At 44.7% G+C, this 27,556-nt stretch overlaps 2 protein-coding genes and 1 long non-coding RNA gene across 4 annotated transcripts; 2 read left to right on the plus strand and 1 right to left on the minus strand.

Moving 5' to 3' along the window:
* CHRNB4 (cholinergic receptor nicotinic beta 4 subunit) lies at positions 1-14,693 on the plus strand. The gene is made up of 6 exons (XM_056347327.1): positions 1-251; positions 3,912-4,057; positions 5,851-5,895; positions 6,016-6,125; positions 9,172-10,144; positions 12,217-14,693. Exons 1-6 carry the CDS (start codon positions 197-199, stop codon positions 12,355-12,357), a joined length of 1,470 nt encoding a protein of 489 aa, XP_056203302.1. The 5' UTR covers positions 1-196; the 3' UTR covers positions 12,358-14,693.
* On the minus strand, positions 9,815-18,129 carry LOC130152974 (uncharacterized). The gene is made up of 4 exons (XR_008823166.1): positions 18,022-18,129; positions 16,493-16,623; positions 10,955-11,123; positions 9,815-9,894 (listed from the first exon to the last, which is right to left on the minus strand). It is a non-coding gene; the product is annotated as an uncharacterized LOC130152974 (long non-coding RNA).
* On the plus strand, positions 17,697-27,518 carry CHRNA3 (cholinergic receptor nicotinic alpha 3 subunit). Of its 2 annotated transcripts, XM_056347325.1 has the most exons (6): positions 17,697-18,237; positions 20,761-20,900; positions 20,976-21,020; positions 22,227-22,336; positions 23,565-24,576; positions 26,080-27,518. In XM_056347325.1, the coding sequence occupies exons 1-6, from the start codon at positions 18,183-18,185 to the stop codon at positions 26,206-26,208; spliced, it is 1,491 nt and encodes a 496-aa protein (XP_056203300.1). In that variant the 5' UTR covers positions 17,697-18,182; the 3' UTR covers positions 26,209-27,518. The 2 variants fall into 2 exon arrangements, with proteins under 2 accessions (XP_056203300.1, XP_056203301.1); XM_056347326.1 differs by lacking the exon at positions 20,976-21,020.
* Positions 27,519-27,556: the final 38 nt, after the last annotated feature.

Consider the following 27,556-nt stretch of genomic DNA (forward strand, 5'->3'; position numbering starts at 1 on the left):
GGGACCACTACGCTCACGAAAACTCCACTTTGCAGAATGCTTCTGCCAGGTCCTACTGTCTGTCTCTTTCCAGGCATGTAATGCCTCCAAGATTCAGGTTTGCATTTCCATCTCTTCCTTGTGCACCCCTGACAACAGAGCCTAGTGCCAGCTGCATTAACGGAAGAGCAGTAATCCTCCTCTCCCCGTTACTGCCATGAGGAATACGTACACCCTCTTTCTCTTTGTAGTGGGCTCCTTCTATCTGAACGGTAAGTGATCTTTTCTTTCAGATACAGCTTGCAGGACAGCAATAGCTTTTGGGGCTAGGAGGCAGGACTGTGATAGAAGCTCTCGGGTGATTTGTAACCATCGCCTCAGCAGGCTGCAGACTTTCAGAGGATGCATGAAATTGATAATTTCAGTGTTGTTTCTGGCTCGTTTGGTATCAGCAAATCCACTAGGATGGATATGGGCAGACAGTAAGTTGGACGTAAAATGGCAGAACAGTAGGAGATGACAATGATAATCACTAAATAATACCCCTTTAGATGCTCCCAGGATCATCTGTGATGGGAAATGCAGGTATTGTGCTGAGAGTGAAAAAACAACAACAAAAAAATGAACCATGATGTGAATCATAAATAAGACAGATCTCATCCCTCTATAATTATTGGATCAAGTTTATTTATTTTGTTTGATTAGTATGTGAATAGTTTTAATTAAATTGAAATATGTAATTATATGCTAAAAAAGCAGAAAGGTACATTAAGAACATTTTCTTTCGTCCACCACAATTTCTTGCATGTGTTTTATACCAACACGCACAGCCCGGCAGCAGCACAGAATAGTGTATTTACCGTGGGAGCTTCTTCCCACAGGGAGACTCCACAGAAGTGTTCAGAGTGGAACTGGCTGAAATTGAACCGAGACAAAAATCACGTCTTTCCCACAATTACCTACTCACCCCACAGCTGTTCTGTTTCTTCCATCACTGAAAGGCAACTTTAGAAAACATCTGCTTTGTAACAAACGAAGAGTAAGGGCCTACTTTAGATTCCTAGATTACACACTCTTAAACCCATTAGTGTTTCCTTTTTATTTGCATTAATTACAGTGTAGAAATTAAAACTGTCTTTAAAATACTGTAAATTCACCACTACTTCCATTGGAACAATAAGTGCTCCAAATTATCATGCATTGCTCTAAGAGGTTACATAAATTTTTTTACTCAAGAGTATGCTAAGAAGTAACAACATCATGAAGTAATTTCAGAGAAGATAATGGGATTGTCTTATTGCTGCTTCTCACTTGCTTTTTACTAACTACAGATGGGAATTTGTATGTCACCACTGTCCACGTAAGTTATTTGTGAGAGAGCAAAGAATAAAAATGACAACATATGCTACAATATATTATTTCTACAACAAATGCTATTATTCATTAAAATAACTGAAGTCAGGGAAACAGAGGAAACATGCCTTATGTCAAATTTTGCAATGCAGACAGCAGTAACAGCGTGCTTGCCTATATTTGTCAACATTGCTCCTTATTCTGTTCTGTGGAAATCACTCCAACCTATTTGTCATTACACTGAAAACAAACAACATAACACAGGATGACTAGTTATTTCATTTCATGTATTTAAATAAGACCATGTAAAAGGGAAAGTCTGCACAGGGGAGCAAACGAAGTTTGTGGTTTTGTTTCTCCCGCTGTGAAACTGGAAGCATCTGGATACAATTTTATTTTTTTTTTAATGGTTATACTCCTGCAGAGAAAGCAAACTTATTGCAGAATGTGCATGGCAAGTCATGTGGCAATTTGCTCTCCTTGTCGTGGAGCAGATGTGTAGCATGTTCAGTGAAGCTAAAACAATTTCTCTGGCTCAGGATCCACCCCAATGTGTTTTCTCTATTACTGCTTTCAGTACACAAAAATACTCCACCCCCAAATTTGGACTGCTTCATCATTCTTGTTAAAATAATTTGTCTAGAAGCATCGGTCTATGCTCTGCAACATTCCTGGTGGTTAGTGCTATTTGGAAAAAAAAAACAGTTTACAAGGGGAACTGTGCACTTCTGTTTCTTCCAACTTGGAGAGGAGAAAGGCGTTTCAAATGCATGGCTGCTGACATCATCAAATGCACGTAAGGATGAACTTGAATGCCTGGCAATTTTGTTCTCATTAGGTGCCACCTGGTTAATATATAGATTTGTAACGGAAAATAGATTACAAACATTTTACAAGAATCACTCAGTTTTGTGCCTTATTGACAGAGGTAGCGGGTTTAGCAGCCTCTAAGGCAATGCACTGCTGACATCTACTGGTGCTCGAGACAGGCACCTGGGGGAGGAGGGAGCAGCCCCTTCCGTCTTTATTTCTCATTATTAAGTTACTTAAAGGTTGGAATTTTATAAAGGGGTGGCGATTTTATAAAGAATTATTCATTACAGGAACCCCTTCCCTAAGAACAGATAATAATTTCTTAAAGGGAGCAATTATTTAAAAATAATTTTTGATAATTAAGTCGTGGTTTGTCATTCACCTGCATAAAGTTTATTGACAGAGTCGGTCCCTCGACATCCGAGCTGCTCTCGGCAGGCACGCAGGGCCCACCATACATCTGGGGTTGCAGACCAGACAAATACGATTGCTAAAACCAGATTTAAGAGAACAGGATTATTACAAACTCAAAATTATCTTTCTGCAAATATTCTGTGGTTTCTGCTTCTTACTCCCTGTTTAGCAAATACTCCATATGCCTTTCTCTGGATCTCACGGATACACTGTAACATTAAAAAAAAACAGAAGAAATTAATGTACCACAAATTGCATGGCCAGTGGGTTTTACTGTGTGGAACTGCTCTCGGGAATAATGAAGCAAGTATGCTGTAGGGACACTGTCCTCATTTCTGCAATATCTAGGGTAAAGTGCCCTTTCCTATGGAAGAACCATTCTATCGATTGGGTTACAATCTGTTTTCGTTAACACCTGTGTCCATCACTTTCAGCTGTATAACACAACACAGAATTATTTGACATACAGCAGAATCTCTCCAGGTCAATTCTGTTAGCAGGATGTTACCAGGACCTCAGGCATCATTATTATTATGCGGCCAACAGTGGTTTGAAAAGCCCATGAGAATGGCTTTACAATGGCCATGCAAGAACATGGGAACAGATGCAGTCACCTTTGGGGCTGTGCCGTAAGCCGTTCTGCTCCATGGAGGATGTTCAGGCTTGTTCGATAGCATCCTGCTGATACTATACTTTGCAGTCACTGAGCTCCAGCTTTGGCTATCTAACATTTGCCGTATTTGTGCTAGTTCATAAATTGGGTTTTGTTTCCACATGCAATAAGGCTTATATACTGCACCAGGTTTTTAAATAAAATAATTCTAAACCAGAAACATCATCAGCTACCAAAGAGCTCCCAATCATTAAAGAGCCCCTGTGACTCCTGCAGCTCAGCCCTGGGTTTTCCCTGCACAGATCAGTCTTTCAGTTTGTACTTGTGCCTGCAACCACTCTCCTATGACACTAAAGCGAGAAGTCCCAGCCAGGCTCCCTGCATTTGGACCGTTGAAACATTCTCCCTCTGTTATTAAGAGGGTGCTTTGCTCCCAGTTTCTGTTTCAGAACGTACTCTCAAAAGTATCTAATAATCTGAGCTTCATATTTTACTGTGAAAAAACCCAAGGGGTTCTGACTGATCTGCTTTGATCTATGCTCTGTGAAAGCCAGTCATCTTCAGCAGAACAGATATTGGTGCAAGCACCATACCCTTCTGTTCACACAAGCCTACAGTCTTTAGAAAGTCAAAACCCCTCATTATTTCATTAAAATAATCTGATGCACAGAAATTCTGTGATCCCTCCATCATGTGACTTGGTCTCCCTTCCATAATCCTGTTACGTGATGTTTTACAGGAAGCACTGCAGCAGATGCTGAAGAAAAGCTAATGAACCACCTACTGAGTCCTGACAGGTACAATAAGTTAATTCGACCAGCTGTCAACTCATCCCAGTTGGTATCTATAGAACTGCAGGTTTCCCTGGCACAGCTCATCAGTGTGGTAAGTTCAAATCAGGCTGCGCCTTTTAATTCATTACTACCCACACAGCATTCTAAGTCATATTGGTATTACTATATCCCTGCTATTTTGTAGTTTACATAATACTGCTTAGTAGGCAGGGCACATACATGCAATTTACTGGTTTTATACTTCAGAATGCAGCTACAACAGGGAGATCAATCTATGCCTAAGCAATAGAGGACAGCAGCCAGATCTTCATCCAATAAAATTGCGTTGCTCAAAAAAATTAAAATCGTTCCACTGATTCCAGCACAGCTACAGTAAGTTACACCAGGTCAGGATCTACCCTTGACATGCACACAGTGCTAAACATCTCCTGCTGTTTGCATCAAAGAAACGTGGCTGAATGGCCTGAAAACAAGCAACAAAGCCAGCTCAAAATTTCACAGCATATCAGGCACATCAGCAAAGACTACAAAAATATTGTAAAGAAAAGGACACATTAGTTCCAGCTGGAATAGTTTAATGTGGTTAAAACAATCCTCATGTAAACAACTCCTCATCTTCAATAAAAATTAACTCCAGTGGGTCTGACAGCCATTCCCACTCACAAGGTTAGCACACGTGTAACAGTCCTTCCAAGGTACAAACACACACCTCAGTGCCAAGGGAGGTTTAGCGTTCACTGCAGTGGGAACAAGACCCAGCTTCTTACTGGGAATAATTTCCTGAATCAGGGCTTTCAAGTCTGCTGCTCTCTCCCTGGATGAAAGAGGAGTTACAGGTAACTGCCCCCCAGCCAGAGCGTGGGTGGCTGCGACTGACTGCTGCAGACTTGAGGAGACCTATGTAACTTGTGCTCTGGAACTCAAGAGGAAAAGTGAGAGAGACTGATGTAACGGAAGGGAACAACAAAGAGATGAGCCTCCATACGTGTGCAGGCTGATGGATTGATGGATACAGGTTATACTGTCACATATGGCAGATGTCTCTGGGACAAGCGGTGGGCTCCCTCTCTCCAGGACCATTCCACCTGGACACAGACATGCCTCCTCACACAACGCACCGCTACTACCAGCACAACGTCCTCCTGGGCTGCAGATTCTGGGCATAAAAAGTGAGGTGGTTTTGCTCTGACAGGCCCCGGCAATCAACAACCTCCACAGAGTAGATGAACAGGCAAGGATAGAGAACGGCACAGCTCAGTCTCCATCCCTCCGTGTCCTCACTCTGCCAGCAGAAAGCAAAACCAGGCATCCCACAGGCTCAAACAATCTCAAACACCTTCAGGATCAGAGAATTAATTTGGTTTCCTGCAGAATTCCTCCTGACTCTGAGCTCCTACCTTGTTGCCTCCAGTGGAGCCCCTGCCCCATGCTCTGCTGCAGAGACCCCTGCACCGCTGCCCAGCACAGCAGCTCCGTGAGGCAGAGCCTGCCAGCTGCCAGCCACCGCAGCCTTACACAAACCGCACACAACTTCATCTGGCCCTTCCTGGTGCTCAGATGTGTCTTCTGTTTCAAATCAAATCCACAGGGCGGGGAGGGGAATACCAGCTCAGCAGGGTGATGGTCATCGCTCCCAAATAGCCACACTCACTCCTGTCACAACAATACCGCTTGCGGCCCTGCACTTGTGGTGTTATTGTTCATCACCATGTGCACAGACTGGCCATCTTACCAGCCGGTAAATCAACTAGTTTGTCCCAAAACAAACTAGAGGAAATCATGCTGTGCAGTTGGAAATACTCTCCAAAGCCCACTGAATAAATTTTACTACTGCAATGAAGTGAAACATTTTAGAGGACAACTTTTCTCTCTTTTTCCCTGCAGAACGAACGGGAGCAGTTCATGACTACAAACGTCTGGCTGAACCAGGTAACCAAACCCATGCATGCCTTGCAACCCACCACCGTGACAGCCTTCATCCAGCGCGGTGACTGTTCTGTCACTGCTGGTCTGGACACTTCCATCACTACTGTCCAATTCTTCTCGTAGGAGTGGACTGATTATCGTTTGGCTTGGAAGCCCTCTGACTATGAAGGCATAAATATGCTGAGGATACCTGCAAAACACATCTGGTTGCCAGACATTGTACTTTACAATAAGTAAGTAAAACTTCTGTAGTTTAAGCAGACGGTCAACAAAATTTTAACCTTGTATCAAGAAACAAGTATCAGAACCAATGAAGTAGGTCTGATAAAATTCTAAACCTGAATTTTACAACTTTTAGCTATTGTATCTGGCTGGGGAACTGGCCTCCGTGATAACTGTAGTAAAGCAGGGCTTTGGTTAACGAAATTCCAGCAGACCTGGACCATGTCTGCAGCGTGAGCCGTTACACCACCAGAGGATCCATGACAAGGCTCACAACTAAAACACAGATCTATATCAAATTAGACTGTATGAAAAGCATGAACTGTAAGTACAAGCATAGCCCTACACTGGCCATGTTTGCAAGATGACAAGACGTTTGGAATTCTATCAGACACCTTAGGTTCTGAGCTACCTTTTTGTGTCCTACCTCCCCCCACCTCCCTTCCACCACAGACCCCAGGGCATAAATCTGTTACAAAGTTCACATGTATCGGAACTCCATGGATTAATACTTATTTACAAAAACAAATCATGTTCTATTTTCATAAAGCATTAAAAAACCAATTTAAGAATATGTAATAAATCTGTCAACATTTGACCCTGTTGCGTTACAGTACTGAGAAACATAAAAGCTTGGTGCTAGACCAAAATTCATAATCGTTCTTTCAAACAAGTAACTGCCAACTTTATTTTGCTTTAAGTGTCTGTCAAAGCTTTGAAGTGGATGGCATCAAGTCTTTGAGAAAAAAAAATAATCCAAATTTAAATATAGTTTCATGATACTTTGAAAACCAATGAATTCATGAACACGTGATGCTTTATGAACATATACAGATGGGAAACCTAGGAAGTTTATATATAACTGAGTTAAGTCCCTGGAATCCTACTACTGGAAATCAGATTTGAGAAATACTTAAAACTACTGCATTAGTCACAAAATAATTCAGCCAGTGGATTAGGATGTACTCTCTCTGGTCAAATCTTGTCCTGGTAAATTTTGCCCCTGCCCTCAGCTTCTTTCTGTCCTTACTTCCCAAATGATACCATCTCATGGATTGTTAGAATGGAAAGAAACAGTTTTAAAAGGCTTCTTACATGTAGGGGAGCAAGCTTTTTGCCCCACCATATTGGATTTTTACATTAGTCCAAAGCTTCAAATCAAAATTGTAGATAAAGGACAACCCCCTGTAACTTTCTGCTGCTGGAGCACTGTTTCATAGGCATCAGTCAGTTCCAGAAGGTGCTAAGGAAAACACAAAGAGCATCCTCACACCCAGAAGCTTTGTCCATATGTAGCGGGCACACAGGACTGCAGAGGGCACGGAGCACCAGCAGCCCAGCTTCTGCCCCACCGCTGAGCCAGGGGCAGCCAGCTGAAGAACCTACATATTCTCAGCCCGGGAGTCTACATACATTGTGCGGCATAGAGTCCAGATATACATTGTATGGCATAATGGTATACCTAACTCAGGGAAGTACAGAAACGCGAGAAAGGATATACAATTTCTTCACTAAAAAATAGCAATTTTGTTGGCAATGAACGAATGGCCCTTGTACGCTGCAGCCGCTTGGTTCCACAGCTGCTTGCTGCACTGCCTCCGTGAATTAGCTATGAGGGGCCGAGCGCCGCGCCAGGCACCAGTGCTGGCACCAGGAGCCCCTTCCAGAGCCAAGTGCAGCTGCTGGGGAGAACAGCTACACATGCGCCAAGCCTTGGGTACGTGTAGCACTTCCCTACTTACAAAAAAAAATAATACCAACCCTAGCACTGAAACAGCTCTGTTTCCCATGATGTCTCGTCAACAAACAAGTGATTCCTTAGATTTTTAGTAACGCTTAAGGAGCACATTTCTACGCAGGTAACAGGGTCCCACCTAACCACAGTCGGCTGAACTTCACTCATTTACACTTGCAGTGCGTTTGGTCTTACATTTCTGCAGATAACATACTGTCTTTAGGTTATGTGCATTCCTTTACATACAGACTTGTTCATCAAAAGGAGGCATGTGGGATGTACCTAATCCAGACTCTCTGCAGTCTAACAAAGTGGCTAACCCAGTCTTTAACAGAAGTGACTGATCAACATAGGAACAAACCTTTGAGTATCCTTATCTGTCAAGCACGACAGTCACTAGTAGTTGTTCCTTCCGGCTGTCACACCTCCCTTTGGTAGTCTGACTGGCCAAGTTTATAAGGTGTTGCACAGCACACCTGAGAAGATGCAGTGAACACACTTAGAAACACTAAATTCAGTATTTATCAGCAATAGACCACTTTTCTATAGGTTAAACAGCCCTAAGTTGTTCACCCAGAAACAATGGACAGAAGACAGTGACAACTGACGGATGATGATCTTCCCCCTGAATGACAGGGCCCATCACCACACCAAAGACTCTCCTGGTGGAAGTTTGGCAGCTAGAGGAGACAGAAAGCCAAGATCATTTGTGGGCACTAAGAACATTGTGGCTTGTCTGTTCTGGTTTTGCAATAAGTAAATATTAACTGGACTGACACAATAGAATATAAACCATATAATTACATTTCCTCTGCCTACACTATCCCTGCATTTATAACTAACAGTGCTCATCCTTATTTCCTCATCCAAGTCATTTAGGAGTGTCGCTGTGTGCTCTTAGCAGTGGCTGTGGTCCAGATCAAAGACACCTCCCTTTTCATGTGGGATGATCTCATTTTTCCTCAGCCTTCAGAGATGTAGTAAGCCTTAATTACTTTAACAAACATTTACAAAATGCTTTGAGTTCTTTGGATGAAACAGATATGCATGTTTATTATTTAATACTAATTTTAAAATTTTCTTTTAAGTGTTGGACCAAATATCAATTCTCTGATTGGGAGCAATGCATACATTAATCTCCCTATCAAGCTATAAACTCCCCGCAACACAGATTTCAAAATCAAAATACTACTAAACTTTGATCCTAGAAACAACTGAGGCCCACAAGACCAAGAATGTCAAAGCTCTTCTGTTTTAAGCCATGTTTTTCCTCTTAGTGCTTTATTATCTTCTCTCCTTTCTCTTTCCCCCCGTTTCACTAGTGCGGATGGCACATACGAAGTTTCGCTATACACAAATGCAATTGTAAAGAATAACGGAAGCATTCGCTGGTTGCCACCAGCCATTTACAAGAGTGCCTGCAAGATTGAAGTTAAGCATTTCCCATTTGATCAACAAAACTGCACGTTAAAGTTCCGGTCTTGGACATATGATCATACAGAAATTGATATGGTGCTTAAAACTTCCATGGCAAGCATGGATGACTTTACGCCAAGTGGAGAGTGGGACATTGTGGCACTCCCAGGAAGAAGGACTGTAAATCCTTTGGACCCCAATTATGTTGATGTGACATACGACTTCATTATTAAGAGGAAACCTCTTTTTTATACTATCAATCTTATCATTCCCTGTGTGCTAATTACATCCTTGGCCATCCTGGTGTTCTACTTACCTTCAGACTGTGGTGAAAAAATGACCTTATGCATATCTGTATTGCTTGCCTTGACTGTGTTCTTGCTGCTGATCTCCAAAATTGTCCCTCCAACATCTCTAGATGTTCCACTGATTGGGAAGTATCTCATGTTTACGATGGTACTGGTGACCTTCTCAATAGTTACCAGCGTCTGTGTACTCAATGTCCACCACAGATCTCCAAGTACTCACACTATGCCTCCTTGGGTCAAGCTGGTTTTCCTTGAAAGACTCCCAGCCTACCTGTTCATGAAGCGTCCAGAAAATAATTCTCCACGGCAAAAGCCATGCAACTGCAAAAAGACAAAAGCAGAGCATCCTTGTATGGAGCCAGCCGACTTCTACAAGAACTCTACCTATTTTTTGAATACAGCCTCTGCCAAAAAATATGATACGAAAATCACTGAGACTCTTGACAATGTCAGCAGTCATCGAGATTTTAGGTTAAGAACAGGCACAAAATTTTCTCCTGAAGTCCAAGAAGCAATTGATGGAGTCAGTTTTATAGCAGAGCACATGAAAAGTGATGACAACGACCAGAGTGTAAGTAAAAATGAGAAATCATCCCAGTCTTTCCAAACTTCATCTCCCAATCCTCCTCTGCTCTTCACGCTGTTCTTCAGAAAGCCTGTTTGAACTTCCCAGCTCTCTGAAGTTTTTAGAGAGGTTCTGGCTACAGCTTATAAGAGGAAGTAATTTTTGCCGTTAAAAGAACTTAATGAATAGAAATTTAATAAACACCGATATTCTCCTGGAAAGTAACGTGCCTATTTCTGCAAAGGGAGAATGCTGATTGCCCACTAAATCATAAAATACCCTTGAAAAACCTGTGTTGTCACATTCAAGTAGTATTTAGTGGGGCGGGGGGGGGGGGGGGGGGGGGGGGGCAATAATTCTCAGTTCCAGGTCAGAAAAAGAATATTTTTCTCCACTGTGTGTGACTCAACCCATGGCGAGGCCGTGCTAACACGGACAACCTACTTGTACCTCAAGCGTTCATTTACCTAACAGGGCATAGAAGGAGGATTTAGGAAAACTGGTAAAATGCCTTTGCAAACACCCTCTCCAGGCTATATATCCATCCATACATGGCAAACACAATGGGTAGGATCGAAATCCTAATGCCAGCAGAGCTGACACTTTTTCATTTTAGTTAAATCAGCCTCATTACTGGCTATGGGAAGTACTTTATCCAGGTCACATTCAAGCAGTGCTGCTGCTGCCCTTTTCTCTTGCCCTGCTCACAGCTAGCATACTAAGGCTGATATAAATAAACTGTGAATAATGCTCAGAAAAACTCAGATGGTTCAGAGTTTTGTTAAGATGGTTAGGAAAAATCATCCTCATACCTACCAGTGTCCTCTTTCTGACCCAGATCCCAGTCAGGCTCCAGGTTTTCTATTTCTTTTGTGCTCTCCCTCCTTCAGCCGAACAGATTAAATAACGTCTGATTTCTGATCTTGCAGATGTCCCTCGAGGAGCATGCTGCTGAGTAGTTTATGTTTTATACTAACTGAAATTACTGTCAATATAAATAAAGAAGATCAGCTATTAACATTAGACATGAGATATTAAACATTGAGACTGCCTGAACAGAAGCAGACTTCATAGAGCAGAAAAAGAATTTCTAATAAGTCAGAAATTCTTGCAAGAATGTGTTGTACACTAAAGGAGCTACAAAGCTTCCACTTGATATTAAGTACAATTTTCAAAAGTATTTTATACATTAAAAATTAACTGAATGCTTTTCACTCAGAGCCCTCTGATGTTACATATCACTTTCTAGATTCCTAATTTTAATCTCTGCTCTCTTCCTTCATTATCATGGTCTGATAAGAACTGTTCATGTGCATTTCCTATAGTCTGACTTCAGAAGCACACAATTCCCATTATCAGCAGTGGAAATTAAAAAGTGTGCACTGAAGGAAAAATACGTACTGTTCTAATATAAGACATGAGGTAACTGACAAGCATAGTAAAGTCATTGAGGTAAGGATGTCCTGTGTGGAACTAGAATCAATGAGAAAGCAAAAAATAATCATTCCTGAGATGCAAACAAAGTTTGATATAGTTCCCCTTTACAATAACAGCCGGATAGTCACTTCAGTCTGAGAACAGAATCTCAGGCCACGACTTTCACAGACAACACGTGCAAGGCAAAAATGAACTTTAATAAAAGCAACAGTATTAATATGCATTAAAACCCTTGATTAAGATGACTGCTGATAAGAAAAGAACTCTGAAGCTAACCTTGTTTAACAGCAGTGAACACCACCTATTTCTGCCCACTGAAATTAACAGCATCTGCAAACTAAAATTAAAGAAAAAAATCCTTAATTGGATTATACTGTGCATCCTGCTGGACTGGCTTCTGCCAGGTAGCCAAGCTCAGTACCTGATGCATCAAAGATGGCTGAAAAATATTTGCAGTATTTTTCTCCATGCCCAGAATGGTTGTAGGAGAAAAATCCCTTCCCAAGTCTAATGTCAGTTTATCCCCTGAACCTTGAGATTTGTTTCCTTTCATTTCCATAAACAAAAGTTCAGCATTAGCAAGAGGAAGAGCAGAAGAACAAGACAAATTGCTAATATCTTTAATTGGCTTTTTCTTCCAGGTCATTGAAGATTGGAAGTATGTTGCCATGGTAGTGGACAGGCTGTTTCTCTGGATATTCGTCCTGGTTTGTGTCCTGGGGACTGTTGGTTTATTTCTGCAGCCACTTTTCCAAAACCACACTGCTGCCGTGAACCCTTAGTTGTCATTTAAAATTGTCAATACCTACATAGATGTTGCGTCTCATTCTGCTCTAAGTTCCCCTCTGCTAAACCCAACAGAGATGCCAACCGAGTTGCTCTTACATCAGATTTAGAGTAGGGGAATGGAAAGTAGAACTTGACTTATTGTGATAGGGGGAAAAAAATCCAGATCAAACAGAAAACTATTATTTTTTCTCTGAGTTCAGGACTTCTGGTGATATCTTGGCCCTTTTTTTCTTCAATTATTTGAGGTCTGAACAGTTCAGAGAAAGGTTTTTACCATACAGTATGCCATCCTGGCACACACGGATTTTTATTTTAAAAAGTATTTTACATACATTGGCTCAGAAAGGACATTTTCTTTCCTTAGAATACTGCAATCTCCCTATTACAAAGAAGGTATTGTTCTGACATTTACTTCCTTCAAATGCATCAAAACTATTTGTGTCAGATTTATAAAGAACTTTACAGGTGGAATCACTGTTTTGCTGTTTGAGTATGATATTTAAAACTGAACTGAGAAACTGAGACATAGTGCTGAAGTAACCACTAACGGGTTTCTCACCTTGCCATGTCTGATAAGCTGCTTGATCAGCAGAGGCCAAATTAAAATATTATAAACAAACATGTATATACTCTGTTCAGTGATGAGATATAAATAAAATGTAAAATTTTCCTTTATATAGGCTTAGTCCTGAAATGTTCCTGCAACTTTGACGGCTCATGTAGTTGGGCTCATGTAGGTGTTCGTGAATCTAAGGCTAAGAGCACAGGAAAGCATCTAGGGAAGGCAACTGTGGAAGGCAGCTGGAATGAGAAGACACCCAAGAGCAAAGACCTGCATGTTTTGCTGGGGAGATTTTAATGTGGATTTAAGTATAATCCTCAGCAAACCAGCTAGGCAAGCGCATAACACACGTAGTCTTAACAGCCTTTGGCAAAAGAAAGTTCCAGGCCCCAGACTCCTGTCACAGGACGGCCCCACCACGCTGTGCTCCAGGTACCTTGTAACCTGCAGAAGGAGAAGCGGGCTGTGTTCCTGGCGTTTTTCCAGCTAAACCAATCTCAGCTTTTCCTCGGGGTGCTGTCAGGACACAGAACAGTTTTACCACTGTCGATAGGTACAACTGATGACGAGCGATCACACTGTGTAAATCCAGTGCTGCTAGTGAAGGGGATTTGAGGCTCCTCTGTCCCAGGGGAGGACGAGCTAACACCTAAACCTGTGTCCTCCAACAAGCCACAGGCAAAGACAGCTCTGGCTCTACCTGCCCTCATCAAACCTGAGCTACACTACCTACATCACCACTCCCAGGCAGCTACAGACGACTACGTAGATTTAGACATGCCGAAACAGCTACACCAGCCCCTTTCCAATCGTGCAGAACAACTCCAGGACCTTTGCCGACTCCTGTGCTCACTGCCCCCGTGCCCAGGCGCTGAGCTCCCCAGCACTGCTGCCACACACCCACCCTGAGCACCCAAAGGGCTCTGCGGGGTCCTGAGTACTGCAGCACGGCCTGGTGCTGGCGCCTGCGGCAGATACAACAAAAAAGCATCCGAAGTGGAGCGGGTGAGGCTATGTGAGCAGCAGCAGTATCTCCTTTAAGTCACACGCCAGAAGAAAGAATGGTTTTAACAGTTATCCTCCCCTCCGTTCCCCTTCCTCTACGCACTGTAACGGTGTCCATCACTGAGGACAGGCGAGAAGGTGAGGGATGACTGTAGGACAGGCCTATTAATGCAGGTGTGCCCATGACCACAGCAGCTCCTCTCCCAGCGGGCAGCAATGCTCTGGTCATCTCTCCAAACATCAACCGTTCTGGACATTTCCTATGGTGACTGGTGGGTGGCACAAAGTTTAAAAGGGTCAAACCTGCTTTCCCCACCTCAAATGCCATCTGCTCTTCCTCAGACCTAGAGAGCAGAGCTATTTCTCTGTGGGCAACGAAACAACAGCTGTGAGAGGGGACGGGGCACAGGTAGCCCCCTGGGAGCTGTGTTAAGATCAGATCTTAGTCAACTCAGGTGATGATGAGGAGACTATTTTCCCACCTTTGTCTGAGGTATTGATGCGCCCTCTCTAAAAAGTCAACACTGCTGGTCTTCGTGGTTTGCTGCGCAGAAACCCAGCAGGAACAGTCCCAGATAAACTCACCCGGACACGGGCGGTGCACATGTGTGGTGGCGGCACTTGTACATGTTCTGACAGGAGACGGGACTGGTCAGGGTTTAAGAGTTTTGTAATAGAGGGAACGGGGAGGGAGCCAGCAGAGGCTTTCCCTCGCTAGTAGGGAAGCAAAGCACGCTGCCGTTGAAAAACAGCTTTAGTGAAAAATGCATTTTGAATGACCGCTTTTCTTCTTTTTTTAATGAAAAGCATTACTGTGAAAACCCTGACAAGTGGAAATGTTGAAGTGTATTTTGTTTGATGAACTGTGACCGTATCATATTCACCGGGGGCAGGGGGGGTAGGGGCTCTGCCCCGGGGGCGTGGTGAGGGGGGAGAGGGGCTCATCCTCGGGGGCGTGGGGGGATGGGGCGCACCCCCGGGGGCGGGGGGAGGCGGGGGCACCCAGCCAAGGCCACCCGGCAGCCGCGGCCCCCCGCAGCCCCCCCGCCTGCTGCCGACCCCGCGCGGGGCAGGGCCCCCCCCCACCCCGCTCCCGTCACCCAGCACCAGCAGCGCTCTCGGCTCTGTCCTGCGCTCACCCTCCTGCCAACCGCCCCCCCGCCCCCTCCTCACCCCCCCCGGGTGCAGCTGAAACGGGCCCCAGCGCCCCCGCTGCCCGGGCTGAAGCCGCACCGCCCGGCGCTGCAGCCTCCGCCGAACCCCCGGCACGGACCGCGGCTCCCAGAGGGTCGGCAGCTCCGGCAGCAGCGGCCACCGAGCACGGGCGGCCGGAGCCCTCGGCCTTGACAGACCCAGGAGCTTCCCGAAGGCACCCGCCGGCCCCAGGGAGAGCCCGCGGAGCTGGAGCCCCTCACCACCAGGGTGGGCTCGGGGCTTCCCATGGCTGTGGCCACCTCATTCCTTTCTTAATCACAAGTGAAACAATATACTCCTGCCTAGCTGTGTTCTTGGAAACCACTGCTGCGTTTTTTTAAAAAAGTTTCCAGAAATAATTAAATCCATGGAAGAGTTCAGAATGGAAAATTTCACACCAAGTCCTAAAATTTTGAAAAATCTGACCTCCTAGAACTGTGCTTTCAAAATGGGAAATGCTATTTTCGCCTAACCCTCAGCAGCTCCACCTACGTAATACATAGAACTGTTCCCAGTTTAACTCGTCAAAGATCTGTAGGGTTTTCCGCTTGGATTTTTTGGCAAAATTTCGAAAATAGATTTCTGGAGAAAAGGAAACACTAAAAATGTCATCTTGCAGGCTGATACGAATATGATACGGTCACAGTTCATCAAACAAAATACACTTCAACATTTCCACTTGTCAGGGTTTTTACAGTAATGCTTTTCATTAAAAAAAGAAGAAAAGCGGTCATTCAAAATGCATTTTTCACTAAAGCTGTTTTTCAACGGCAGCGTGCTTTGCTTCCCTACTAGCGAGGGAAAGCCTCTGCTGGCTCCCTCCCCGTTCCCTCTATTACAAAACTCTTAAACCCTGACCAGTCCCGTCTCCTGTCAGAACATGTACAAGTGCCGCCACCACACGTGTGCACCGCCCGTGTCCAGGTGAGTTTATCTGGGACTGTTCCTGCTGGGTTTCTGCACAGCAAACCACGAAGACCAGCAGTGTTGACTTTTTAGAGAGGGCGCATCAATACCGCAGACAAAGGTGGGAAAATAGTCTCCTCATCATCACCTGAGTTGACTAAGATCTGATCTTAACAAATCTTAACAAAAGAAAAACACCCCTAAAATTGGCATGTTAAAAAGCAAAGGCTATGTAGTTTGTTACTGCAGATCTCCTTGGGTAGATCAGTTTCCCCCATCCATACAAAATCTTCTTCTATGTCGTTCTGCAATGCAGTCATGGTGACGTGTTCTTATCATATCACTCTCCCTAGCCATAAAAATAATCCTACCACAAACCTGAGCTGATTTCACCAGGAGCTCTAGCATGTGTTGTTAGTAAAATTTCAGTAACTAGGCAAATTAAGCTAAAATACCTGTACCTCTTGATGCAGCGGCTCTTTGCAGCCTCTGTAGATTAGATGTTTCTAAATTATTCAGGCTTCAGCATGGACTTTTGGGGATCATGGGTTATGAGCTGGTCTTTGAAGCTTTAGCTCATTTCTAGTTGGGACTAAAAAGAAACAAACAAAAATCTCATTTATAATGCTGCTTATACGTGGAAACCAAGACAGCAAGAAAGGGAAAACGTCTAGTCTCAATGGCCTGGAAAGGCAAAAAAAAAAAAGTATCCACAAAGGGTTAAAAACTAAAAGACCAAGCGGCTGAGTTCTCTGGAAAAAATAAATAAAATCAAATGGACAGTAAAGCCCATTTCCTCCAAGCTAACAGAATTACCGAAATTATCATAAGAGCATGTGTCTGGGGATGGAGTGAGTGATGGTCTGAGAGGCAGAGCAAACAGGATAAACAAGCTCTTCGCCCAGAGCAGCTGAGCTGAACCCAGCCTGGGGTTTTTTCTCCCAGTGCTGCCTCTTATTACCGTGCCAAGTGGGGTCACGGCTTATCACTCCCTAGCAGGGAGCGAGGCACCTCTCAGGTGCAGCTTCCTGTCCCACAGGGCTTCTCTCTCGTCATTTCTAAAGCCAAGGGGGGAATCCCACGTTTTTGTCCTTCCTCCTCCTCCCCCCTCCGCACAGACTGCCCAGATGTGTGCAACCACCACCACATGGTGAGCCCTGCAGCACCCGGGCGTTCAAGCAGGCGGCACAAAGGGCCACAGAAGTTCACAAGGAAGCTGACGGGCACCTGGGGAACGAGCCACTTTGCAAATCATGGTTTCACAACTGAACTCCAAACACAACTCCCTGTTCTCTCCCACCTCCTTGCCCCTGAACAATAAGGTTTTGCGGGATCAGCCTGGGATCCTATGCTCTTAACCCCCTTCCCAAATTTCACCTTCCCAGTCCATGGAAGTAGGACCAGTCCAAAGACAGTTATTCTCAACAGTTTGGTCAAGTTCGATCTCCAACACAACCCCCTGGCTCTTGCCAGGTTGCAGCTGCCACGTGTATCACTCTGGGCTTAGATCCTGTCAACAGTTGCACGTGCCTTTGATTACTCCTGGGAATAGCACATCCTTTTTATACAGTCAAGCACCTAGCACACGTGCTTGCAAGATGAGACACAGGCAGGAATAAAAACCTCAACATTAACAGCATAATTGGAAATTCAGGTCCCATGATCTCAGTTCACTGCTAAATCAGGCATCCCTAATGCCAATATCCATTTCAGCATAATTCAATTATAAGATTTTTATTAATTAAACTTCTGCTAGTAGGTTGGCATGAGCGTCTGTTAGAGAAGGATCCTGAATAGCAGTTGACTAGAAAAATCTCCAGTGTTGTCAGATTACCGGGTTCGCTTATGCACCAGTGTAAGGACTCCTGCCTATAATCCTTGCCAGAAGATTGCTCTTTGCCTACAACAACATCTGTTTTCTCTGCAATTTATCTGCTCTTTGCAGTGCTCTGACAGCCTGGGTAGCTGGGAAGGGGGCAGCACAGCAAACCTGATGGGCGCTCACTGCGCAGAACGGTGCTCAGGGTCCTCTGCTCCCAGGCATTTCGCACGTCGGAGGAGTGGAGCTTCTGTACTTCCCATCCTCGTACAATCCTGGCAGCCAAGCTCATCTCCAGCAGCCTCTGCGGACAGGCAGTAACTCGTAACGCCATGGAGAGCACGCACACTCTCTTTCTAACTGCTGCTGTTTGCTTTCTCTGTCAAGGTGAGTGATCCTTCATTTGTTTATTCTTTGTTGGTGAAGGGGGGTGGGGGGGTCGAAAAGGTAATGGCTTTGGCACAAATTATTTTTCAGAAGTGCTGAAGCTCACTCCAAACTAATGGAAAAATCATACAGAATCCTAGTACAGCTCTTTTTGTTACATAGCTCGTTGTTGGTTTGGTTTTTTTGGGGTTTTGTTTTGTTTTTTTTTAATTTCTCCTTGTAAAGTAGGTAACTAGTCCTGATTCAATGTGCCAAACAGGAAACCCAAAGCCATTTCAAAATTGAGAAAGCCCCTTACATGTAAAGGTGTGGTTTTACATATTGTAGAAAAGACCACAAGAAGTGACAATATTAAACAGCTTATTTAACTTATTTAAAGTCCTGCAAACAGTGTACCTTCTCTCTGCAGGTGTGCAAAACACCAAAACACTTAAATAATAAAAAAAAATTAATGCACTTCTCTGGATAAAGTGGATGCTACTGTATCAATTAGAGTGCTGGTGACATATAAAAAGGCTTGCAATTTGGGTTTGACTATAATAAGAGATTCATTAAGATCTAGCTTTAAAATTATTTACCTAAAAGATCTGGGAGTATTTATTCCAGGAAATCTTGATCTGATACAAGATATCAATAAATAATAAGGGCGAGGCTAGCAGTTAAGAAGTGTAAAAGAAATGTATTCATTTTTTAGTTAGCAAGTTGGCTTGAATGATTTCACTAACCTGAAAATAAGATTTCCCTCCAAGCAAACAAGGGGATGGGGCGGGGTGGGGAAGTGACCAAAAACCCCCCAAACCAACCAACTTTTGGCTGAACGCAATTTCACAGGAGGGGGACCCTTTGTCTTAGGGAGCTCTTACAAAGATCAGAAAGTAACACCTGCTTTGTAAAACACTACAGATCAGTCACCTGCAGATGCTTCTGCCTCCCACCTCTCTCAGCTGGACAACAACTGTCTGGCAAAAAACCAAGCACGTCCTGGCAAATGTCTGTAGGTTTGTATTTATTTCAAAGGAACTGTAGAGTATGTTCAACAGACTTCAGGTCTGTGCCTTTGCCAGAGTCACATAGTGTCATCATCCGTAAGTGACAAAACAGGTCTTTTTTTTCTGTCTTTCAGTTGGAGTGCTTGAGGATGCAGAGTCCAGAAGAGAGTTTAAGAGAGTCCCCTAAAATTAAAAGGCTTTTAAAAAGCCCAGCTGTCAGGACGGTTATTGCCTAGCTAGCTCCGAGAGCAGAAAGGCAGCGGGAAATACGGCTCCCACGCCTCACCCCAACAGCTGAAAGACCTTGTTTCAGAATTTCAGTTTGCAGCTTTTCAGTTGGCCACAGGGCACTTCAAACATCAATTCTCAGTGGCTAAACTGGCAACAGGAATGTATTAGAAGAAAAAATCACTTTGAATAACAAATGGGTAATTAGCACGTTCCTTTCAATGGGCTGAGAAATCTTTTAATATAATAAGTTAATCATTTTTTTAATCCTATTTAAAGTATTTTAACAGGCAGGCTGTTATCATCACTATAATCACAATATCGTGACTCAGGCTGGAAAGCACATTTCTCATTTCCTGGGAATCCTATCGCAAACACATAGCAAAGAGATCCTGGGAATCCTATCGCAAACACCCAGCAGCCTACAGGCACCCTGGCCAGCCGGGTTCTGCTTCCCCTTCCCCTGCTCCGCGCCCCTGCCGCTTCGGCAGGCCTGGGCACCGGGCCCGCGGTGGGAAAGCAGTTTTCCACCTCCAGTTCCCAGGAACTCCCCAAAACTCTTTTCCGAGCCCATTTTCAGAGATGTGTGTGCGAAAAGCTCTGTCACAGCATCGCCCTTCTTCTCCCAGCCTGAGCAAACGCCGGGCACGGCACACTGCTACTGCTGCTGCCACTGCTACCTGCTGCGCCAGGGCGCTCCCCGGGCATCGCGGGGATGCTGAGCCGCTGACAGCCCGGGGACACGGCGTGGCCAGCACACCGCCCCCCCTGCCCCCCCCGGCCCAGCGCACCGCCCCAGCTCACTGCCCCCCCCCCGGCCCAGCGCACCGCCCCAGCTCACTGCCCCCCCCCCGGCCCAGCGCACCGCCCCAGCTCACTGCCCCCCCCGGCCCAGCGCACCGCCCCAGCTCACTGCCCCCCCCCCGGCCCAGCGCACCGCCCCAGCTCACTGCTCCCCTGCCCCCCCGGCCCAGCGCACCGCCCCAGCTCACTGCCCCCCCCCCGGCCCAGCGCACCGCCCCAGCTCACTGCCCCCCCCCGGCCCAGCGCACCGCCCCAGCTCACTGCCCCCCCCCCGGCCCAGCGCACCGCCCCAGCTCACTGCCCCCCCCGGCCCAGCGCACCGCCCCAGCTCACTGCTCCCCTGCCCCCCCCGGCCCAGCGCACCGCCCCAGCTCACTGCTCCCCTGCCCCCCCGGCCCAGCGCACCGCCCCAGCTCACTGCCCCCCCCCGGCCCAGCCCCGCGCGGTGCCGCTGCCCCGGGACGGCGCCTGCCCCCGCCCGCTCACCCGCCGCTCTCCGCAGGCTGCGGCGGCTCCGAGGCCGAGCACCGGCTGTACGCGGCCCTCTTCGAGAGCTACAACCAGTTCGTCCGTCCCGTCAAGAACGTCTCGGACCCCGTCATCATCCAGTTCGAGGTGTCCATGTCGCAGCTGGTGAAGGTGGTGAGTACCGGCTCCGCGGGGCGCCCGTGACCGCGCGCCGGCGCCCCTCACCCCCCCCCCCCCTCTCTTTTCCAGGACGAAGTCAACCAGATAATGGAAACCAACTTGTGGCTGAAGCACGTAAGTAGCGTTCACCGACAGCCGCCCCCTCACCGGCACCCGCTCGCCGAGACCCCCTCACCGACAGACACCCGCTCACCTCCTCCGCTGCGCGGGAGGCGCTCGGGGCGAGCGGGGATACACAACCCTCAAGGGCCGCGCCAGGGCGGGGAGAGCGCGGTGCCCCCCGCCGAGGGCCCGCAGACGGCGGGGGGCACCGGGCCGGCCGGGCGCCCTCGGCGGGGGGCAGGGGAGCCCCCCCCTCCCCCGGGACCCCAGCAGCGGCGTCCCCTCCCCGCCGCTCTCCAGCCGGTGCGTAGCGGCGACGGCCTCCCCGGCGCGCTGCTGCCCCCCAGCGGCGGCCGCGCAGCGCTGAGTGGCGACGCCCGCCAGGCTGCCCCGGCAGCCGCCCCCGCGCGGGCACCGCCGCCGCCCCCCCCCCCCCCCCCCCGCAGCACGGGCACCGTCGCCCGCGGCCCTGCACGGGGCTGGGGTGCTGAGCACTGAGGCGGGTCGGGCAAGGGCAGCAGCCGTGGCACCCCCGTTACCCGTCGCCGCTGCTAAGGGCCCTGGTGCGCTGCGGGCTCCCGGCGGCGCGGGGGGGGCACCTCAGAGCGCGCTCAGCACCCCTCGGTGCTGTTCAGCGAAAGGGAGAACAAACGACAAACGCTGACTTCACTTAAACGGGGCTTTATGGGTTAAAAATGCAACTACTCACCCTTGTGGTCAGCTTAATAACCAGCTCAGTTCCTGCTGTCGGCTTTATAGTCAACAGTGTTAAACTGGGGCTTGAGCAGCCCTGAGCGAAGCCTGTTACTTACTGAGCAACGACACCTGCACCCTTCCTAACCCAGCGCCTTTGCTCAACACTCACACCTGGCACCACAGCCTCCCATGAATTCGTTTTCACCACCTCACAGATACCTGGTATTCTCAGACCAAAGTCATTACTACAGGCCTACACTCTCTTTCACCTTGTTTCACCTGAGTGGACGTTGCTGGGACATGGAATTGCACGTGTCAGTCATACCTAGATCAACAGGCCCACCCCTACCTCCATGTGAATACACACCAGACATAATGTGTTTGCTAAAGAAACACCTAATCGCTGTAGTATCCAAAATAAAACAACACTAGAAGTGATACGACAGCATGTGGTTTGAGTCTAGTCCATTGAATTTCCATTTCTTCACAAACTTAATATACACTTATTTCTTCCATAATCAGATCTGGAATGATTACAAGCTTCGGTGGAATCCAGCAGACTATGGCGGTGCTGAATTCATCCGAGTACCATCTGGCCAGATCTGGAAACCAGATATTGTTTTATATAACAAGTAAGACTCTTGCATGTTTATCTTCTTAATTCGGGAAGAAAGGGAGTGATGTTATGAAGTAGAAAAAAAAAAAAAATCAGCCTCAGGTGCACCGAGTTAAGTGGAAAAGCTTGCTTTTCAACACGCCTGTGTCCCACATCGCCGTGTTGCTGCACCCACCTCCATGCTACACCAGCATCCCTGGGCAGGAGCCAGCTCCTAACCTGGAGCGGCAAGTGAGCAGGCCAAAGTGAACTTTGCTTTTCCCCTTCACAAGCCCCCACTTTTACTATTATTTTTATCACTGTCTACAAGGGAGGTGGCAAGAAGTTCACTTAGAGTGGAGAGTTCTTGTCTGGGAGTCAGACCATTAACTGAAAAAACCCTGCCAATTCTAACTTTTTAAGTTGAACTAACAATCTGACATCTTTACGATAACAGCATTGACATATAGAAGCCACAGGTAAAGTTCACTTTGGATGTCAGTTTCTGAGACTGTGAGGCGCCAAACCGTAACTAAATGCATCCCTTATCTATGGAGGGAGGCAGCTCTCAGAGAAAATGAACTTTCCTACACAGAACCAAAACTTAGGTCTGTGGAACAACAGCCACGACGTTCCTTTTCTAAGGGTGGCCTCAAAACTTTATAGTAACTTTTTAGTTTTACTTTGTTACGGAAACAAGTTAAATTGTCACGTGGATCTTATGTGATCTGTGTGATCACAATAGCGGTCCAGGACTTAAAACACACCTCACCTTACGCAAAGATACACTCCAACCCTAATCCCTCTTTCCATAGTTACTACCTGCACTGTCCACAGAAGAGGTAGAAATACCAGTGCTGCAGGTATCCTCTTATTGGCCCTTGGGTTCTGATGGGCTGGATCTAGAACAGAATAGAATAAAATAAATAGTTCAGTGGGAAGGGACCTACAATAATCGTCCAGTTGGACTGCCATCTGCAGTGTCCTGTTGCAGTTTTGACTGTTGATTGCACTGAGCCACGCTATTAGAAGGGAGACTATTTCCTTTCAAATTCCCGATGGTAAATTTATACAGCTTTTTATTTCAGTTTAACTATGCAAATTTATGACAGCTGCTAACTCAGTCCCACACATGAAATTCAGCTCCATGTCAACATGCAATTGCTGACTTTCCCAAAACAGATAAGTTGATGTATAGATCTGAATGTGTAAAACTACCCGTAGTAGTTGCATTCTAATTTTTGTTATTTTTATTTGATTTACAGTGCAGTTGGGGATTTCCAGGTTGATGACAAGACAAAGGCCCTGTTAAAATACACGGGTGACGTGACCTGGATACCTCCGGCTATATTTAAAAGCTCATGTAAAATAGATGTAACCTACTTCCCATTTGACTATCAGAACTGCACCATGAAGTTTGGTTCCTGGTCTTACGATAAAGCCAAAATTGACTTAGTTTTAATTGGCTCTACAATGAACCTGAAAGATTACTGGGAGAGTGGAGAATGGGCTATTATTAAAGCTCCTGGGTATAAACATGACATTAAATACAACTGCTGCGAAGAAATTTATCCAGACATCACGTATTCTCTTTACATTAGGCGTTTACCTTTATTTTACACTATTAATATGATTATTCCATGTCTACTGATTTCTTTTCTGACTGTATTAGTTTTCTATTTGCCTTCAGACTGTGGTGAGAAGGTGACACTCTGCATATCGGTCCTTCTATCTTTAACAGTGTTCCTTCTTGTTATCACAGAAACCATACCTTCTACTTCCCTGGTAATTCCACTTATTGGGGAATACCTCCTTTTCACCATGATATTTGTAACTCTATCTATTGTTATTACAGTATTTGTACTTAACGTGCACTACAGAACACCCAAGACACATACAATGCCTGCGTGGGTGAGAACCATTTTCTTGAACTTGCTTCCCAGGATCATGTTTATGACAAGGCCTGCCAGTGATGAGGAGAATAATCAGAAGCCAAAACCATTTTTCACTTCTGAGTTTTCAAACTTAAATTGCTTCAACAGTTCTGAAACCAAATGCTGCAAAGATGGCTTTGTATGTCAAGATATGGCATGCAGCTGTTGTCACTATCAACGAGTGAAGTTCTCTGATTTCAGTGGCAATCTCACAAGAAGTTCAAGCTCTGAGTCTGTAGATCCTCTGTATTCATTTTCAGTTCTGTCACCAGAAATGAGAGATGCTATTGAAAGTGTAAAATACATTGCAGAAAATATGAAAATGCAGAATGAAGCCAAAGAGGTAAGAACATATTTTACTATTACTCAAACTGCAGACACCATTTGTCATTAGTGTGTTTGTTTTGTTAGAAAAAGAAATTTCATCCCACTCCACGCCCCACCCAAAAAGAAAAAAAAAACCCAAAAAAACAACACAGACCATTATTTTTATACAAGTAAATTACCCAAGCTGTATCACAAATATGTGCAATTCTGAATGTAGATAATTTTGGAGAGGAGCTCTATAGCACAATATTCTCTTTATTGACAACACATATACTGAGTGAAGCATGTTAAGGTAACCATTACTAGGAAAATATACCGGAGCATCCATCCTACAAGGATCTTCCAAGTTATAATCCTAGTAGTGGAATGTGCTGACTCTGGCATTTAGAAAGTTACACTCTCCCTTCCACAACTTACCGTCAATAACAAATAAGAATAAATGTCCTTCACAGTGATGATGTTGCTTATTCTGCTGCTGCTGCAAAGTGCTGTAGCTAAATGAGACAACAGCTGCAAGACTGGGACCATCATCTTTCATCAAACTGCATCTTAATGCAATAAAAAAAATAAAGTTTTCTTTTTATCATGGTCCTCAAAAGAGCAGTAGTCACACCACCACAATCGTCACTGAACTTAAATCCTCTGCAGTATGGCACTTAAAGTTAAAATGAAGTTATTTTGTTTATGCTGAAATCAGAACTTTATTTATTATTAGTTGGTATAGAAAATACAGGGTTGTTCTGGATTTAAGGCTGCCTTAATGAATAATTTCTAAGCTAAAAAGCACAAAATTTCAAAACCAACAAATGCATTATTTATCGGCCTTTGTAAAGAAAAATGAAGTAAAAATTCAAATTGTAATCTCAAGAGTAACTAAAATGATCACCTAATGTAGTTACTATTAATATATAATGTATATACTACTTCAGCATCACAATTGTTATAATGCCCACTGTAAAAAAGGAAAAAGTTAGAAAAATCTGTTTTTTGGAAACTTGGTTCCCTCTCTACACGGAGGGCAAGGAGGTGAATTTTATACCACGCATGAGAACAATCAAATTTCAGTACTACACAAGAAATGTACCAAATAATTATATACCAATTAACTTTCGTTCATCTTTTTACATACTGCCTAAAGAGCAGTAGGAGCAGACTGTTTCAGTAAAGTTTTCTGGACAAACCTGATCTGACCTAAGAACATAAAACATAAAGCTAAGAACACTGTCTCTTTTGGCATATGGAAGCAGAGTGGTATCTTGTGAAGTTCAGTGTCTTGGTGAACAACTTTTGTTATTTAGTAGTAGCTTTTGGGTTTGCCACAAATAGCATATTTAAATAAAGCTTCTTCAAGATTAATTCATTTGTCAATGAAAACAGATATAGAAGTTGTGCACGTATGAAAGACATCTACACATGAGAAAAAACCCAAACTGTGCTTCCTATATAAAATGGTACTAATTGCCAATGCAAGTTATTCAGCTAATAAACATGCCTACTTGCTATTCGATTTATTTTTCAGATTCAAGATGACTGGAAATATGTTGCCATGGTAATCGATCGTATTTTTCTATGGGTTTTCATCCTGGTATGTATTCTAGGAACAGCAGGATTGTTTTTACAACCTTTGATGGCTGGAGATGAAATGTAAAGATGAAATACTATGTTGTGAAATCAAATAAAACTTCTGCCAACCAACTCTGCACCCCCACCCCAGTACCTCATGTCTCTTCTATGTGTAGTAGAATAAGGGTCTCTTGGCCTCAACTTTGCTTGACCGAGAAGGCTTTGTTAAAAATGGGGGGTGTGCATGAAATTTTAACCTTTACGACAGCTAATTTCAAAGTAATATAAGCTATGCTTGACAGCTACTTTTTGCAGTAACTGGACAAGATGTGGGTAGTACGTTGAACTTCACAGGAATAGTTTAAGAAGGTGTTGATAAAGGAACTGAAAGTTACACGAATATTTAGAAAGTCAAGACAGGTTGAATGCTATGGGCTACTAGATTTGTTTCCACGAGTCTGGTGCCAAGTCTCTTTAGACCATGACAGGGTGTTCTGGGGTAAGTTCGTACTGAGTTGAATGAATGCCCTCGTGAGGACGAAATGGTTTAGGAAGCATATATACTGAATTGGGACAATGTAGACATTGCCACCTGGTGTATAAAGTGACTCAAACAGTGGAAGGAAAGGACCAGGCAGGTTTATTACAAGAGGAAAACAAACAGGTAAATAACAGATGATGGTAATAAAACAGCCATAATGTAAACCCCATGCATCTCCCTATTTCAGTGTATGAGAAAACGGTCAGAAAAAACAAGCTATTCAAAAGTAATGATGTTTAAAACTGTGTACAAGTAAAACACACACTAAGATCCAGCCTGCAGGTTATGCAAAGGATCAAAACACTTTGATAGGACAGGTTGTATACAGAAACATCCTGCTATAGTTTGTGGTTTATGACAAGGGAAGGCATGTAGATACAAAATAGTTCTAGCAAGTATGCTAAAAATTGCTTCTTCTTAGACATACTTCTTTTTTCCCCTGATCAGTAACTGCAGATAATTTAAGAGCATGAATAAAGAATGCAAAAAAACACTGTAGTGAGAAAATATTTTGTAACTATTCTCTCTGTACCAAACTAGAAACTTTTTGGAAATACAGCATATCAAGTGATGTAACATTTATGAAAATAAAGAGAATCAAGCTGTTGAAAGTCATGCCTTTTTTTTTTTTTTTTTTCATTTATTTTGACTGAGTGACAAAAACTCATGTAAGGTAGCATTAGCTACAGTTCAACACATTCAGAAACAAGTTACATAAGTAAAGGTCCATGCTTCTGAGTCTATTAAAAATATTTTGTTTCAGACACATTTGGTAAGCTGAAAACCCCAAGGATTCTTCTATCAGTTACCTGTATTTATCAAGATCAGATTGTAGAAGTGACTAAAAGAAATTCATGCATTTGCAAAAATTGTGAGTTACTAGTATAAAGAC

This window comes from Falco biarmicus, chromosome 7 (genome assembly GCF_023638135.1).
Source record: "Falco biarmicus isolate bFalBia1 chromosome 7, bFalBia1.pri, whole genome shotgun sequence".
Lineage (NCBI taxonomy): Eukaryota > Metazoa > Chordata > Aves > Falconiformes > Falconidae > Falco > Falco biarmicus.

What these genes read in the sequence shown, in the direction of transcription:
- CHRNB4 (XM_056347327.1), top strand. Translation starts at nt 197, where the DNA reads ATGAGGAATACGTACACCCTCTTTCTCTTTGTAGTGGGCTCCTTCTAT. An exon ending in GGGCTCCTTCTATCTGAACG is followed by an intron (nt 252 to 3,911) that starts GTAAGTGATCTT and finishes GATGTTTTACAG; the next exon opens with GAAGCACTGCAGCAGATGCT. An exon ending in GACATTGTACTTTACAATAA is followed by an intron (nt 6,126 to 9,171) that starts GTAAGTAAAACT and finishes CCGTTTCACTAG; the next exon opens with TGCGGATGGCACATACGAAG.
- CHRNA3 (XM_056347325.1), top strand. Translation starts at nt 18,183, where the DNA reads ATGGAGAGCACGCACACTCTCTTTCTAACTGCTGCTGTTTGCTTTCTC. An exon ending in CCAACTTGTGGCTGAAGCAC is followed by an intron (nt 21,021 to 22,226) that starts GTAAGTAGCGTT and finishes TTCCATAATCAG; the next exon opens with ATCTGGAATGATTACAAGCT. An exon ending in TGCAGAATGAAGCCAAAGAG is followed by an intron (nt 24,577 to 26,079) that starts GTAAGAACATAT and finishes TTTATTTTTCAG; the next exon opens with ATTCAAGATGACTGGAAATA.